The following is a 15,532-nucleotide window of genomic DNA, read 5'->3' as shown; positions in this document are numbered from 1 at the left end:
TCATGCAGATTTACCTAGTCAGCTATGAAATTGGAAACATATATATGTATCCTACTTATATCATCTACATCAATCTGATTGTATCCAAAGTACAAGATTGATCGAGGACAAAGCTAGGAATCGAAGAACAACGTGATCGATCAACCAGCAAATAATCAAACACAGACGGATCATCATGGAATTGATTAAGAATTATATTTGGCACATCACACATGGATTATTCATATATTTATCTTGAAGAACCTAACATATTCTCTGATGGAAGGTGTCCGGGAGAAGCAACGTGTGGCCTTAAATTTGCAGTAGTATATAATGTATGAAAGGGAATCAAATTTGCCAACCAACATCAGTGTTGGTCATTTATGACCAGCCAATCAAGTATCTCTCTGCTCTCTCTCTTTTTTGATTGGCTGGTCATACATGACCAACACTGATGCTGGTTGACAAATTTGATTCCGGATGAAAGTCTGCGTTTATGTACATGCGCATGCTGCTATGACCTTAATTATAATATGCCATTCCTAGCTAGCTCTCACATGGAATAATCCCAGACTTTCTGGTTAGCAAAACATTTTTGACCTAGCAGTGATCGACTACCGATCATCCATCCATCACTATGAAGGACACCCGTAATGATACAAATGGTACATTGGATTAATTATGATTACCATACGATTGTAGTAATGAAAGACTGAAAGTGTTCTCAACTACCATGTTAATCATTCTCTAGCTCGACTAAGCTTGGTCTATGGAATATTATAGTTTGACCGGCGGCACCCTTGGCTGGCCAGACTGGTTCGTCGATTATTACCTGGTAAAGTGAAGAATATAGTTTTATATACTATGCAACGCATCTAACCTTAGCCATCAAGAATCTACGATGCTAAAGTCTTTAACTAATTACACTGCTCATTTCTACCAATTTAATATCACTCCATCTATTCAAGTTCTCTCGACCTAAGAGTAAATACAACAATGATGCAATTTGGGGGTTGGATCAAAAAACACTATTCACTAGTGAGGAATAAGTCCAGGTTAAGGTCCTATGTAGAGTCCACAAAACCAGACTAAAGCATGAGGTAATCCTCAACCCACGTATTAATCCAGACCAATCCAAACGTGGGGCCAATATACACACCACTTTACACATGATATTGGTTTAATAAAACAATACAAATGTTAATATAAAAATATTTTCTAAAATATACATAATAATTGATCATTGAATTGATTTAGTTGTTGTATTGTTAAACTAAAAACCAAAAATTAATTTAGGTGAATAATGTTTTAACTCGAGTTAAAAATCGGTACGGATGCATTTGCTTAAGAGTCATATGAGGCGAGTCAGGCGACTACGAACAAATTAAGAATAAGAAGGAAACAAAAACAGCTTAGAAGCATTACAAATCTCTATATTAGTCACGGAGTTAGTCACCACCTATAGTACTATGTAATATATATAAGTCCGCAACAGCTAGACCCCTTTCCACTCATTCACCTCAAAAAAATATCTCTGACTTTCTGAAACAAAACAATGGAAGGAGAAATCCCCAACTTCGTTATGGTGTGGACCTTAGTCGTCGCATCCCTAACCTACTGCCACACCATCGGAAACCTAACATCTCCGGGAAAAACCAGACTTCTCTTCGTCCTCACTGGCGGAGCCAGCCCGGTCTTGACTGGGCTGGAGCCTAGGTGAGTTTTTGAAACTCCATAAAAAAACCTACATCACATCTGATCTATAGGTTACATATAATAAGCAGGCCAAAGAGGTGTGTCGCAAGCTGATTGTATGATCTTTAGGTGGGCACCAATTTTATTCTGTCGCTTTGCCTTCAATCCTCTTGGCCGCTTGTTACGTTGCAACTTCCTATTTCCTTCAGTTTTAAAAGATTCATTGTCAGCACAAAGCTCAGATTCATGATTTTCACTAAGACAAAGCAAAACCTAGTCAAACAATTTTTGTGGCTCAAAGTCATCCCTTGTAGCAGCAAACTACTTGTTGCACCTCTCTTCTTCTGGAAAATGACTATTCTCCCTTTGATGAGTTCTTCTTTCCCTTTGATCCATGGTTCCTCCATTCAATTCAGGGGAAGAACATATTACAATTGAACTAATAAAATAGAAGTGATCGGGTGTCGTCGGTTCTAGTGGAGTAGGTCTATGGTCGTAGCGTTCAAACTTCGTAGTAAATACGATTACACGAAATTTTTAGTTACTAGTGTAAGCATTTTCAAAAAAAAGTTGCTAGTGTAAAATTTACACACTTTAAAATGAATAACTAAAGCTTTCAAACGTAATTACCAATACACATAAACAATTACAAATTAAAAGTAACGGATTAAAAACCTTAAAAAGTTAGAATATACATGTGTTACCAATTTTTTGCACCGTTGAGCTTCAATGAATATTTTTCATGTGTTACCGGTAGCCTAGGTGACATTTTCATCCTGGTTCCACCACTGTTCGTCCTTCCGGTAGTTCTCTTATTCTTCTACCTCCCTCTTCACCTCACCACCATCTTCCTCGGCGGCACCTCCTCCTTCTTCCTCTGTTGGCTCGCTAACTTCAAGCTCCTCCTCTTCGCTTTCGGCAAAGGTCCCTTATCGTTTGACCCGCCCCTCGCTCATTTCATCCCCTTGGCTTGTCTCCCCATCAAGTTCCAAACAGACTCCGAGAAGAAGGTCCAAAATGTAAAGAAGGGCCAGAAGTCGACTCTCAACTACACCGTAAAGGCTCTCATATTCTCCACTTCGATTCAAGTTTACCACAACAAGGAGTCCATCCACCCCAAGATAGTTATGTTTCTGTATGCCATTTACATGTACACCGGTTTAGAGTTCATAATGGCCTTCGTGGCCGTTGCGGCTCGAGTCTTCTTGGGTGTCGACTTTGAGCCGCAGTTTGACGAGCCCTACCTTGCCACCTCCCTCCAGGACTTTTGGGGGAGGAGGTGGAACATCATGGTCAACAGGATCCTTCACCCCACCGTGTACGAACCAGTCCGGGACATTTCCATCCGTCTGATCGGGAAAGAGTGGGCCCCTCTACCGGCAGTGCTCGCGTCCTTTCTGGTGTTGGCGTTGATGCATGAGTTTGTATTCTACTACATCGGTCGGACCAAGCCCACGTGGGAGCTCACGTGCTTCTTTCTCCTCCACGAGGTGTGTTTGTCTGTTGAGATCACTGTTAAGAAGGCGTTTAGGGGGAGTAATTGGCGGTTGCCGGCGGCCGTGTCGGGGCCGCTGGCAATGACGTTCGTGGTGGTTACTGGGTCGTGGCTGTTTTTGCCGTCTTTGATGGGGCGGTGCCAGCCGGACGTCATGGTGTATAGGGAGTACATGGCCTTCCTTGAGTTCATGAAGCATGTAGGTGACTTTCTCAATGTTAGTAGATTGAAGTCATAGAACAATGCACGTTTTTCATTTCTGTGTTAATAATTAGTTACCGTAGTCTGTGTCACTGAGCAATTATCTCAAGGAAAAGAGGAACATTTTCTTCTGTTTGATGGCCTGCACGATTTGAAGAGAGATCAGTGTCTCGATCTTATTGAATTCCAGACCAATTTTTCGCATGCCTACATTATCTGATTGATTAAATGGCCAAAGCTATTCCATACCTGTCTGATTTGCCTTTGCTTTCCTTATTTTGGAGGGAGCAAGTGCTTTCTTCCACTTTAATTTGCTTTTGCTGCATAATTTTATTTTTCCTAGCCTCTTAAGAAAATGTCACTGAAACGGGAAATGATTTTACGTTGATACAAATGGTACATTGGATTTATTAGAAAAGTGCGGCTTAGATATGAGTCATTTAGAATCTCATATTAAAAACGTGAAGAGTCATCATTAGATTATAAAGAATGGTACCACACATATTAATGTCGAAACCTTTGTGTAATACCTCATACTCGTTTCTCCACTGGGTGGCTAAAGTGGGAGAAGTATTGGCATTATTGGACTCGTGTGTGTGAGACCCGTGGGGCCCGTCGGCTGCTTCTGCATAACAAGTGGTATCAGAGCCCAAGTGATGCTTGGGACTTGGTGTCTGATACGATCGAGTTGCAATTTGGTGGAGCTAAAAATGATATCACACACACTAATACCGAGACTTTTTGTGTAAAACCTCATACTCGTTTCTCAATCGGGTGGTTAGAGTGAGAGGGTTAGAGTGAGAGGAATATCGGCATTATTAGACTTGTGTGTGTGAGACCAGTTGAGCCCGTCGATCGCTTCCGCGTAACAAAATGTAGTAATGAAAGTGTTCTCGATCAACTACTTGTTAATCATCTCGACTAATTAAGCTTGGTCTATGGAATATTATAGTTTGACCGGCGGCACCCTTGGCTGGCTGGACTGGCTCGCCGATTATTACCAGGTAAAGTGAAGAATTTAGTTTTATATACTATGCAATGCATCTAACCTTATACTTTGGTCTTTGAGTGAAAAGGCAAATGCAAAATAAACAACGACTTGAGCTCTTATATTAGGATATTAGTGTCGAAGAATTTCCAATGTTATATTCACATTTTGGTTTAGTGAACGTTTCAACATTGGTGCATGGATCATTAATTTGAAGATTTCTTTCGTTTGAATGTCTGTCTAGCTAGATTGAAAATGGTCATATTTTGAATATAACAGTTCATTCCTACTAGAGTTCTACGATCGCAAATTTGCCTCTCTGTATGACCGTATCTATTGACATAATCTGCAGAACATTCGCAGGTTTCTGTTATTTCCATGACTGACGTGAACCAGCTCTAGCAAAGAAAAAACAGAGAAGAAAATGCATCACACAACCACAGCCTAGATGGAGCCTATTAACCGAAAAGGTGAAAATGATGGATTGCCCTAAATTATGAAATGGTAAGAGTTACGTATGCAACTTGAGTAGTACCAAAAGTCTAGAACATAATCATAACGGCCAAAGCCAACCATCAAGATCGAACACCATTAGCCATCAAGAATCTACGATGCTATAGTCTTTAATTAATTACACTGTTCATGGATGACCTCTTGGAAAGGTTCCGTTTTGCGTCCCTTTTTAAATAAAAAACAAAAAAACTAATTACACTGCTCATTTCTAGCAATTTAATACCACTCCATCTATTAGTTAGTCAAGTTCTCTCGACCTAAGAGTCATACGAGGCGACTACGAACAAAGAAAAAGAAGAAAACAAAAACAGCTAGCTAGAAGCATCACAAATCTCTATATTGTCACCGCCTATATGTAAGTCCGCAACAGCGAGATCCCTCTCCACTCATTCACCTCAAAAAAATATCTCTGAAACTCTCTGAAACAAAACAATGGAAGGAGAAATCCCCAACTTCGTTATGGTGTGGACCTTAGTCGTCGCATCCCTAACCTACTGCCACACCATCGGAAACCTAACATCTCCGGGAAAAACCAGACTTCTCTTCGTCCTTCCGGTAGTTCTCTTCTTCTTCTACCTCCCTCTTCACCTCACCACCATCTTCCTCGGCGGCCCCACCTCCTTCTTCCTCTGTTGGCTCGCTAACTTCAAGCTCCTCCTCTTCGCTTTCGGCAAAGGTCCCTTATCGTCTGACCCGCCCCTCGCTCATTTCATCCCCTTGGCTTGTCTCCCCATCAAGTTCCGATCAGACTCCGAGAAGAAGGTCCAAAATGTAAAGAAGGGCCAAAAGTCGACTCTCAACTACGCCGTAAAGGCTCTCATATTCTCCACTTCGATTCAAGTTTTCCACAACAAGGAGTCCATCCACCCCAAGATAGTTATGTTTCTTTACGCCATTTACTTGTACACCGGTTTAGAGCTCATCCTGGCCATGGTTGCCGCTGCGGCTCGAGTCTTCTTGGGCGTCGACTTCGAGCCGCAGTTTGACGAGCCCTACCTCGCTACTTCCCTCCAGGACTTTTGGGGGAGGAGGTGGAACATCATGGTCAACAGGATCCTTCACCCCACCGTGTACGAACCAGTCCGGGACATTTCCATCCGTCTGATCGGGAAAGAGTGGGCCCCTCTACCGGCAGTGCTCGCGACCTTTCTGGTGTCGGCGTTGATGCATGAGTTTGTATTCTACTACATCGGTCGGACCAAGCCCACGTGGGAACTCACATGCTTCTTTCTCCTCCACGGGGTGTGTTTGTCTATTGAGATCACTGTTAAGAAGGCGTTTAGAGGGAGTACGTGGCGGTTGCCGGCGATCGTGTCAGGGCCTCTGGCAATGGCTTTCGTGGTGGTTACCGGGTCGTGGCTGTTTTTGCCGTCTTTGATGGGGCGGTGCCAGGCGGACGTCATGGCGGTTAGGGAGTACATGGCCTTCCTTGAATTCATGAAGCGTGTAGGTGATTTTCTCAATGTTAACTCTCTCCTGAGCATGGTCAGTAGACAGAAGTCATAGAACAATGCACGTTTTTCATTTCTGTGTTGATAATTAGTTACCGTAATCTGTGTTACTGAGCAATTATCTCAAGGAAATGATGAACATTTTCTTCTGTTTGGTGGCCTGCACGATTTGAAGAGACTATATATGTGCATCAGTGACTCAATCTTATTGAATTCCAGACCAATTTTTCACATGCCTACATTATCTGATATTCTGATTGATTAAATGGCCAAAGACAGCTAGTCCATACCTGTCTTTGCTTTCCTTATTTTAGAGGGAGCAACCGAGCAAGGCCTTGCTTCCACTTTTGCTTTTGCTGCAGAATTTTATTTTTCCTCTTAAGATAATGCCACTGAAACGGGAAATTATTTTATAAATAGTGTGAACAGTAAAATTTAGAGTTTATAAGCACAAGTAGGAAAAATGAATCTGAACATATATTTCTTAAGGAGAACGTGGGCGTTAACAACTGATAATGACTCTCATTAACCCGTGAAGGATGTACAACTATTGAGATGGTAGCATTATTGAAAAGCTACATTACACGACAATGTTATGTGACCATAGATCGTAATTTAACAAAGAAATAGAGTACTAATTTGGAGTGGTTTCTCGCTATCACTTCATGTACCATAATTCAGTAATTCTTACTACCAATTTACCATAGTTCACCACATTATAGAATATAATTGTAATTGATCTTTAGTCTAGTCAGGGTATACCCTTTTTCTTTTTGACCCACCATAAATAATTGTAGTCTTTGAATCGCAACCAATTCAAAGTTTGTTTGCGATCAACATACAGTTCGTACTTTTCTAGACACACATCATTTTGTGCTCTTTATACTGAAACAAACCTCTAAAGGGGGGGTGGAATATTTGACCTTAATTTTTCTTGGTGTTGATTTTTGAATAATCAAGACTCAAGAGGCTCTAGAAGAAGGCTCGAGTCCATGACCATCTTATCTTGGGCCTGGTTTCAGTAACTGGGCTTTTAAATAAAACTATCGGGTGATATATGATGACGGCCCAAATATTTCTATCAGAACAAAATAGAAGATTAGAAGTTGCTGCTTCTCTCGCATTGAAGAAGACAACCAAATCGATCGAGGTACCTCTCTTACTTTCTCTCTTTGATTTCTACCTCTCATTTCCATTTTGTTAATCGTTGAAGATGGTCCAGTTGAACCCTGTTTGGGTTCCCTGTTGTTCTGATCTTTACGATTCATGAAATTTGCAGATCAGCTTCTACTGGTTTTGGATTGGATTGCCTGAAGAACGTGTCTGAATCTGTGAAATTCGTCATGGGTTTTGCGGTGACAACTCTAATCTTTGCAATGGTGGGCGTAATTGCTTCGCTTATGGTCAGAATCTGCTGCAGCAGAGGCGCTTCTGCTAATCTGTACGTATCACATTTGCTCTATAGAACTGTTTACCTTTTTGTATTGATTCATTGTTACAAAGCCTTATCATCTCAATCCAAAGATCTTAGCTTTTTAGCTTTGTTTGTTTGTTTTTAATAAGATAAGTGTGTTTGAGTGTTGATTTGGATAATTGAGAGTGTATTAGAGTTTGCTGAGCTGATCGGATTGTTAGGATTGTTAATAGTATGTAGGGTGGTTATGCCAGAGAAACCAATTTTGATCAATTCTGGTTGTTTAGAGATTGGACAATGATTCTGAAATCTAAAGCAAATTCACAGACTACTTACTGAGTACATTTACTCTGAGCATCTCATGGATTTTGAGTGGCTCCATTGTTTAACATAGGAAACTGAAACATGGAAGTATTGCATACTCTGATAAATGTGTCTCAATGGGTGAAATTCCGGGTTATGGCTTTTTATACAATTGACATTGTCATAGTACTATGAGACTTCTGGTGTTGGTAGTCGTCTATGAGGAATTTTTTGAGAGGGAGACTCTGATAATAGGCTTTATCGTGATCTTCTATACATCTAGAAGTTCAATGAGAATATCTCAACAACACATTAAGGAGATCCACTTGAGTTTAAATCCGAGGAATAACTGGTTAATTGATACATTTTTTGTATTATGAACCTCAGATCTTGAATCTATGTAGACATATAATTTTGATGCTTATAACTTACATCTACATTGGATGAGAAATGAGACTTGTTTCTTGTATTGCCGTGTTCACTCTACATCTACAACTAATACTTATGTTTCAAATTTCTTTCATTGATTGGGGCTGGAAAAGTTTTTGTCTTCCTGCCGTTGGTGGCTTATTTCATATGTTGGCAGCTAATATAATGTTGTTCCTCTGCAGGCTCCACCTTACATTAGTTATTACTGCAGTAGTGTGCTGCTGGATGATGTATGTATTTCTGTCAGAAATTTTATCCTCTTATATTTCCAAATTTGGGTTGAAATATTTGTTGGCTTGCATTGGTTTCAGTCCTAGTAATTTTACTGACTTGCTCTCTTCAAACTTGTTAGGTGGGCAATTGTATACGTTGCACAGATGAAACCACTTATTGTTCCAATCCTAAGTGACGGAGAGTAAGGTGCACATATAAGGATGTCCATGCAGAATCAGGTCACTCGTCATTCTTTCAGACTTCCCATTCGGGATTTCTATGTATAATTTTGGAAGAGAGTTGGATTCTAAGTGACCTAGGGATGTTGTATTAATGTATTTGTTTCATCCTTGGAACAAGTTGACAGAGCATTCTGTGTACCTCACTCGTATGAATGTGAAATAAAGAATCAAATTCTCCTGTATGTACCTCAGTCATTCTTCTTCTTTGTCTCAATGGAATAATTGAAGTTCTTCGTAATCCCTAGCATAAAGCCGTGGATGAGATTGGAAAATTGAGATGTGTCTGTTTCCTTATCATGACCATTCTTTTCTCTACAACCAAGGGTGCATACAATCATGTGATATGTGTCGATTTCTTTGATGACCAACCCTGCACTACTTCGTGTTGGCCTTAGTTGAGCAAAAGTCGCTGATGAAACGTTGCATTCTAGAGAAGCAGACATAGAGAAACGCGATGAGATTAAAACTTTGTGCAAACCAAGATATGGCATTCAATGGCACTAAATGAGTTGGTTTACGGAGGCTGAAAGGTATCACATAGCAGCAAACATTGAAAATTGAACGACCATTTGATCTCAATCAGAAGGTTGTCATAAACCAGATCACACCTTTGTGTGGTCCATTGAACAAGAATATATAATAGCAAGCTAAGACTACACATTTTCTTCAGGGACTCGTTTCAGAAGAACGTCATGGAGAAGAGGCCTTCCACTATTTCCGTTGTTCTACTAATGCTGCTTCTTTTGTGCCCGACGGTGTTCGCAGAAGTACTGGCTAATCCGGCTAGCGGCTGCGGATGCGGAACTTGTCCGGCTAACGGCGGTGAATGTAGAAGTTGTATCGTGAATCAGATGAAGTTCGGCTGCCCAAAGTGCGTGCCAATTCTACGATGCATGGCTCGATGCTTGTGGGGAGGCACCTCAAGCATGAACTGCATAAAAAAATGCGACTGTGGTGGCGGCACCCCAAAACTCTCCGATTGCAAGAGGTGCATGGCTCGCTGCAAGTGTAGCTGCATGTCATTCTAGATTTATCTTCAAGCTTGTTTCATCGAAATCTTTGTATGTTGGCTTGTGAATTCTAATATCTATTTAATTGCATGTTAATCACCAAAGCAGGTTTTATTGTCAAATAGAAAATAGCTATAAGCCTATAAGCGTATACACGGCGGTGAAGCAGTGGCAGCGCAACCACAAAGATCAGGGCTGACTAAGAAACCTCTGTAAGCAACGAAACCCCAAATGCTCAGCACAAAACCTCTCCATTTCCTCACCTCCTCTCTCCCTACACACCCCCTCCTCCATCTCCGCCACGACGTCGTTCCAGTAGTCCCTCCCAAACCCACCGCCGCACCCCCAGAACCCGTCCACGTCTACCTGAACAATCGCGTCCAAAATCTCCTGCAGCCCCACGATCCGACGGCTCACCTTCCTCCTCGCCTCCCTCACCGCGGGGTCCACCCCGGGAACCGAGTCCAGCTTCAGCAGCAGCTTCATCAGCGCCTCGTTCATCCTCAGCTTCTCGCGCTCGCTGCTCCTCACGGCGTCGACTGTCTCCTGCCGTTGGATCAGGCGCTGGAACTCGTCGGCCTCGGAATGGACGGCCGCGATTGTCTTGTAGAGGTTGCGGATCAAGTGGCTCCGGTAGGCCGACTGGATTTTGACGGCGGCGGCGGACTGAGGAACATGTACGGTGATCGGAATCGGGGTTTCGGAGGACTGAATGGGGATTTGGGTGGAGGTGGGAGGGGCAGGTTGGTCATTACGGAGAGTGTAGGTGACGGTGGTGGTGGTGGAAGAGGAGGAGAAGCCGAGTCTGGGACGGTGAGAAGTTTTCATATTTGGCTAAGCCTAGTGAAGTAGTGACCGACTCTCTTTGGAATTGAAAAGATAATATTAAGAAAATGACCATGGAAACTGTAGGAGGATTCTTGAACACTCTTGGCGGGTAATAGTGCGTGACCACTCATCATCATCACCGTCGGTCCGTAACCGTTAAGTTAGGGGACCCACATGCAAAAGCAGGAAACAAAAGCCTATATTTCTGCTCAGAACAAATCTCACTATGGTCACTAAAATCATTTTGAAGATATTTAAAGTCCAATATATGATGTAGTATTCAGTAAACAACATAAGCATACATCAGAGGTTGAGTAGAACTACAGAACAATAGGAAGTGAATTACAGTCTGCGGTGAAGTAAATAGTGCAATTTTACGCAGCATTAGGAGGGAATTACAGCGTGTACTGAATGGGAGAGCTCCAACGAAGTTTATATCTTGCCGTTGAGAGATATGTACTTGTTGATATGGTGGCCGAGATGACGACGGTGCTCAAGGAGGTGGGACAATTTTTCCGGAGCATGTTCCAAACCCAACATTGTAGCCATTTCCCTGCAACGATAGCAATAGTTAGATCTTTGCAACTGTAGTATTAACCCAACATTGTAGCAGTTTCACTTTGCCTTTGTAAAAATCATCGCTCGAGTAATATTTTGCAAAGACGATTGCATCATGCTTTAGAAATATTAAGAGTAAATAAGAGGACGTGTATGGTCAAGTACCTTGCTAAAACCAGTGATGATGACTTCATCTCCATCTTCAAGGAATTTACGAGTGACACCATTCAATGACAACTGCTTTTGTCCATTCCATGTCAACTCTAGCAAGCATCCATAAGATTCTGGCTCCTGTTGGGAGATACAAGAGATATATGAACTTAACTTGAGCAATAAGCACATCATTAAATTCATAGCATAAGAAAACAAACTGAAATCATACAGGTCCACTGATGGTTCCAGTTCCAAGGAGATCTCCAGGCCTCAAGTTGCAACCATTGATAGTGTGGTGTGCTAGCTGCTGAGTAAGGGTCCAATATCTGTAGATGAGTTGCAGGTATTAACATATATTTATGAACTCACCACAACAGAAGATAATAAGACAGACTGGAAAGGTTTTCTTTCAGCAGAATAGTTGGCACTCTATTCTAAGTGTGAAGATACTCTCTCCTTAAAGTGTAACCTCAAGAAAGTTACTCCAGATGAGATGAACCAACTAAGTGTTGAGGATATAAACAGGGAGGAAATCCTTACAAATGATTGAAATTACTCTTTGTGACCACAGAAGAGTCTTTCTCTCCAGCTGGTTTAATTTGAACCTAACAGGTAGAAGGTAGTTTGATCACCATCTCAACAATGCAATAGCATGGTAAAACTTACAATGTAAGGATTTGGGAAAAATAAAGGGCCTAAAAGGATGAAGATTGCATTATTTTCATCACTAGAAAATGTACAAAGAATCATGAACATGCTCGACAACAAGCAGGGAGGGTACCTCCAACGTTATATCATAATTTTTGGAGACCTTTTCAGCTAGATAAGGCAATGGATGGGGGTCCTGCACTTCAGAGCACACATCACTTAAGAACCATGAAATACAACTTCAATGCATAATCAAGCAATACAAAACAAAAATTAGGGAGCTATGCACCAGAACAGATAGATATGAGAAACACCTGTTTGGGAGCATCACAGGAAAATGGTTCCAGAGCTTCGAGTGTCACTATCCAAGGGGATACTGTAGTGCCTATTATTCACAAGTTTACACATAAAAGTAAGGCTTGCAATCATTTGACTGAGCTAGTGCTCCTATCAAGTACTACATCTTTTACCAATGGAATTTAAGACTTAAGAATGGGATGTAATATTTTGGGTGCTTACCAAAACTCTTTCCAAGGAAAGGCCCAAGGGGAACATATTCCCATGCCTGGATATCTCTTGCTGTGAAAATCAACTTCTTATCAATACAGCTAACTGTAAAACATGAAGGACAAGAACTGAAAGAAACATGAAGAAGCAAGCATACCACTCCAGTCATTCATCAAGACAAGTCCAAAAATGTGATCTGCTGCCTCATTCACATCCACCGGCTTTCCTAATTCATTACCAGGACCAACTACAGCAGCCTTCAAGCAACATGATAATGAATGTTGAGAATAACCACATGTTTGAGTTCTACAGCATGTAAAAATAATATAATAGCAGAAGGCTAACCATTTCAAGCTCAAAATCTAGTTTCAATGAGGGACCAAAATATGGTGCAGAGTTTCCACTAGGAGCTCCTTGACCTCTGTAGTAAAACACATGAAAGTGTAAATACCCAAGAACTATCATAAGTGATGCCATATATGTCAATAAACAAATTAAAAAATTTGCAAGTACGTAAGTCCACCCTAATCATGGTAATCTTTTAGGAAAAGCCTGAGAACAAAACTAATAAATTAAGTTAAAGAATGCAACAGGTGAATGGAGGCAGAACTAATGTTAAGCATTACAAATTAACTTGCCCATCCTTATAACCAAATATTGTACACACGTAAGTATGGCTTCAAAATACTAATATACTACCAACTCTTCAGAAAAGAACTATCAGCACTTAGTCAGCAATCTTCAACACCCTACATACTAAATGACAATAGAGACAGATGCACAAATCATACCTGGGTCGAGTAATGTCTGTTCCTGAGATAACAATCGACGAAGCTCGTCCATGATATGCTATTGGTAGGTGAAACCTAACACCAAACAAAACTTCTTCAATTTGCAAACAATCAAACCAACATGAATTAATTTCGTGCTGTGCCTCTCAAATCCCACATACCAGTTCGGTGGAATTGCATTCTGAGGACCACGAAACATGGTCCCGCAGTTCTTCGCGTGATGCATCGATGAGAAGAAGTCCGTATAGTCCCCAATCGCCATAGGAACCAGCATTTCCACCTTGCTCTACACATTCATCAACACACAAAAAATTAACCACAATCCAACACTCAAATCTCGAAAGTTCCAATAAACATATAACAATTTTCCAGATTATAGACTTCTCATACCATAGGAATCAGTGATTTCTGCTTTAAACTTTCATTGTCACGCAATGTCGGCTCAGTAGCTGCATCATTACTCAACCAAATCAAACTTAATCATCAAATTAGCGAACCAAAAATTAAGCTAAAAAGATTAAAGCGTACATGAAAGTAGCTTCTGTAGTGTAGCACGAGCTTCCTTCCACGCAGGTCGTCCCAGCTCCAAGAACTTGTTCAGATTAGGCTAAGCACCAAAAACAGAGCAATCAATTACTGGATTATTCATCTCTAATCAGCTGATAATCATGATCAATGAACCAACGGACCTGATGAAAGCAATCGGAGTTGGAGAGGATCGGACCGTTGAAGAGACCGGCGGCGGCGACAGCGGACAAGTCCAACACGTAATCACCGATGGCCACGCCCGGTCGAGCCGGTGAAGCCGGTTCGGGCTTGAACACTCCGAATGGGAGGTTCTGTATGGGGAAGTGAGAGCTCGGGTCGACTTCGACAAAGGAAGTGAGAGCCATGACGGAGACGACGTCGTTCGGGAGTTGAAAGCTTCGAGGGAAAACGAAGCAGCGAATGAGAGGGAATAAGAAGAAGAAGAAGAAGACAGAGTGAGAGTGAGGCGTTGAATTTACAAAGGGCAAAGAAACGTGATGGGGTTGGTAACGTTTTTTTGTTTATTTTGGGAGTTTGTTGGGGATAAAAAGGTAATTTTTGAGATGGTGATGCTGATTTGGTATGGTGGTTGGACGCTTGTGATCATCGGTCGACTGGTTTATGAGGAATGGGGTAGATAGGGGCAAACGGCCACCAATCTTTCAAGGCGATGATGCTCTTTGTCTATACCCACGAAAATATAGAGATTAAATTAGTATAATCACTATAATGTGATGTTATTTTCTTTATGGTCTAATAAATAAAAATCGAACGAAAATCTAAAGTTACAAGCTCAAATGATCGAAGAGTCTTCAATACGTGTTACACAATACTACACGGATTATTAGATTAAGTAACTTTAACACAGATGTATGGTGGTTCATATTTAAGATTACACTGTGAATTTACTCACCGTCGTGTATTATGAATTTTTACTCATCTAGTTATCATATCGAGCGTAATGCTATGGCATGGTTTTAACTTTTCAATATGTCACCATCATTGTAAAGCAAATGGAGAGTCGTTGTGACACGTTTTGCAATTTGGTGCATGTTTGAATACTTTTTAACTATCGAGACGACTCCTGTTACTATTTGAGAGCTTTCAGGAACTATGTTCCTCCTATGTATTCACTAGAATTATACCCGCGCCTTGGCGCGGTGTATACATTTACGGTGTGTTTGGATGTGGGTAAATTCTCGAGAATTTAATCCTAGGACGGTTAACCAGTTGAATTAACAATTTTCACGGGAAAATAATCGTGAAATTTAGGAGCTTAAATTCCCGACTTGAATTCCTTACAAAATAAGCGTCATTTGTCAATTCCCTTAACTAAGGTTAGTTTGAATACAAATTCTTGTCATTTTAAAACTCTACACCATGAAATCCAAATAATGAAATTCTTAATTAATAGAATTTAAATTCATGAAATTGTAATTCTCATGGTTTTAAAATTTCTATGGACACATCATGAAATTCAAATAATGAAATTCTCAATTAATAGGATTTAAATTCATAGAGTTGTAATTCCCATGATTTTGAAATTTCTATGGACATTAAAATTACTTTATCCAAAAACAATGTTA

General features: G+C 40.9%; 5 protein-coding genes across 5 annotated transcripts; 3 read left to right on the top strand and 2 right to left on the bottom strand.

Moving 5' to 3' along the window:
- The first annotated feature begins 2,369 nt into the window (after window positions 1–2,369).
- On the top strand, window positions 2,370–3,407 carry LOC101310394 (long-chain-alcohol O-fatty-acyltransferase-like). The gene has a single exon (XM_004295261.1). It carries the CDS (start codon window positions 2,370–2,372, stop codon window positions 3,405–3,407), a length of 1,038 nt encoding a protein of 345 aa, XP_004295309.1.
- Window positions 3,408–5,303: 1,896 nt separating this feature from the next.
- LOC101310103 (long-chain-alcohol O-fatty-acyltransferase-like) lies at window positions 5,304–6,377 on the top strand. Its single transcript, XM_004295260.1, has one exon. It carries the CDS (start codon window positions 5,304–5,306, stop codon window positions 6,375–6,377), a length of 1,074 nt encoding a protein of 357 aa, XP_004295308.1.
- An 852-nt stretch (window positions 6,378–7,229) lies between these two features.
- LOC101313189 lies at window positions 7,230–9,191 on the top strand. Its single transcript, XM_004293309.1, has 4 exons — window positions 7,230–7,472; window positions 7,602–7,763; window positions 8,651–8,698; window positions 8,821–9,191. The coding sequence occupies exons 2-4, from the start codon at window positions 7,666–7,668 to the stop codon at window positions 8,885–8,887; spliced, it is 213 nt and encodes a 70-aa protein (XP_004293357.1). The 5' UTR covers window positions 7,230–7,472; window positions 7,602–7,665; the 3' UTR covers window positions 8,888–9,191.
- A 931-nt stretch (window positions 9,192–10,122) lies between these two features.
- Window positions 10,123–10,790, bottom strand: LOC101312903 (BAG family molecular chaperone regulator 5, mitochondrial-like). The gene has a single exon (XM_004293308.1). The coding sequence runs from the start codon at window positions 10,759–10,761 to the stop codon at window positions 10,123–10,125; it is 639 nt and encodes a 212-aa protein (XP_004293356.1). The 5' UTR covers window positions 10,762–10,790.
- A 199-nt stretch (window positions 10,791–10,989) lies between these two features.
- On the bottom strand, window positions 10,990–14,426 carry LOC101312609 (fumarylacetoacetase-like). The gene is made up of 14 exons (XM_004293307.1): window positions 14,108–14,426; window positions 13,947–14,025; window positions 13,809–13,867; window positions 13,580–13,704; window positions 13,419–13,493; window positions 12,973–13,048; window positions 12,785–12,884; window positions 12,640–12,699; window positions 12,435–12,505; window positions 12,254–12,316; window positions 12,013–12,077; window positions 11,702–11,798; window positions 11,485–11,610; window positions 10,990–11,314 (listed from the first exon to the last, which is right to left on the bottom strand). The coding sequence occupies exons 1-14, from the start codon at window positions 14,309–14,311 to the stop codon at window positions 11,255–11,257; spliced, it is 1,260 nt and encodes a 419-aa protein (XP_004293355.1). The 5' UTR covers window positions 14,312–14,426; the 3' UTR covers window positions 10,990–11,254.
- Between the last annotated feature and the right edge of the window lie 1,106 nt (window positions 14,427–15,532).

Source organism: Fragaria vesca, linkage group LG3 (genome assembly GCF_000184155.1).
Source record: "Fragaria vesca subsp. vesca linkage group LG3, FraVesHawaii_1.0, whole genome shotgun sequence".
NCBI classification, from domain to species: Eukaryota; Viridiplantae; Streptophyta; class Magnoliopsida; order Rosales; family Rosaceae; genus Fragaria; species Fragaria vesca.
This window is presented reverse-complemented; position numbering and strand designations above follow the sequence as displayed.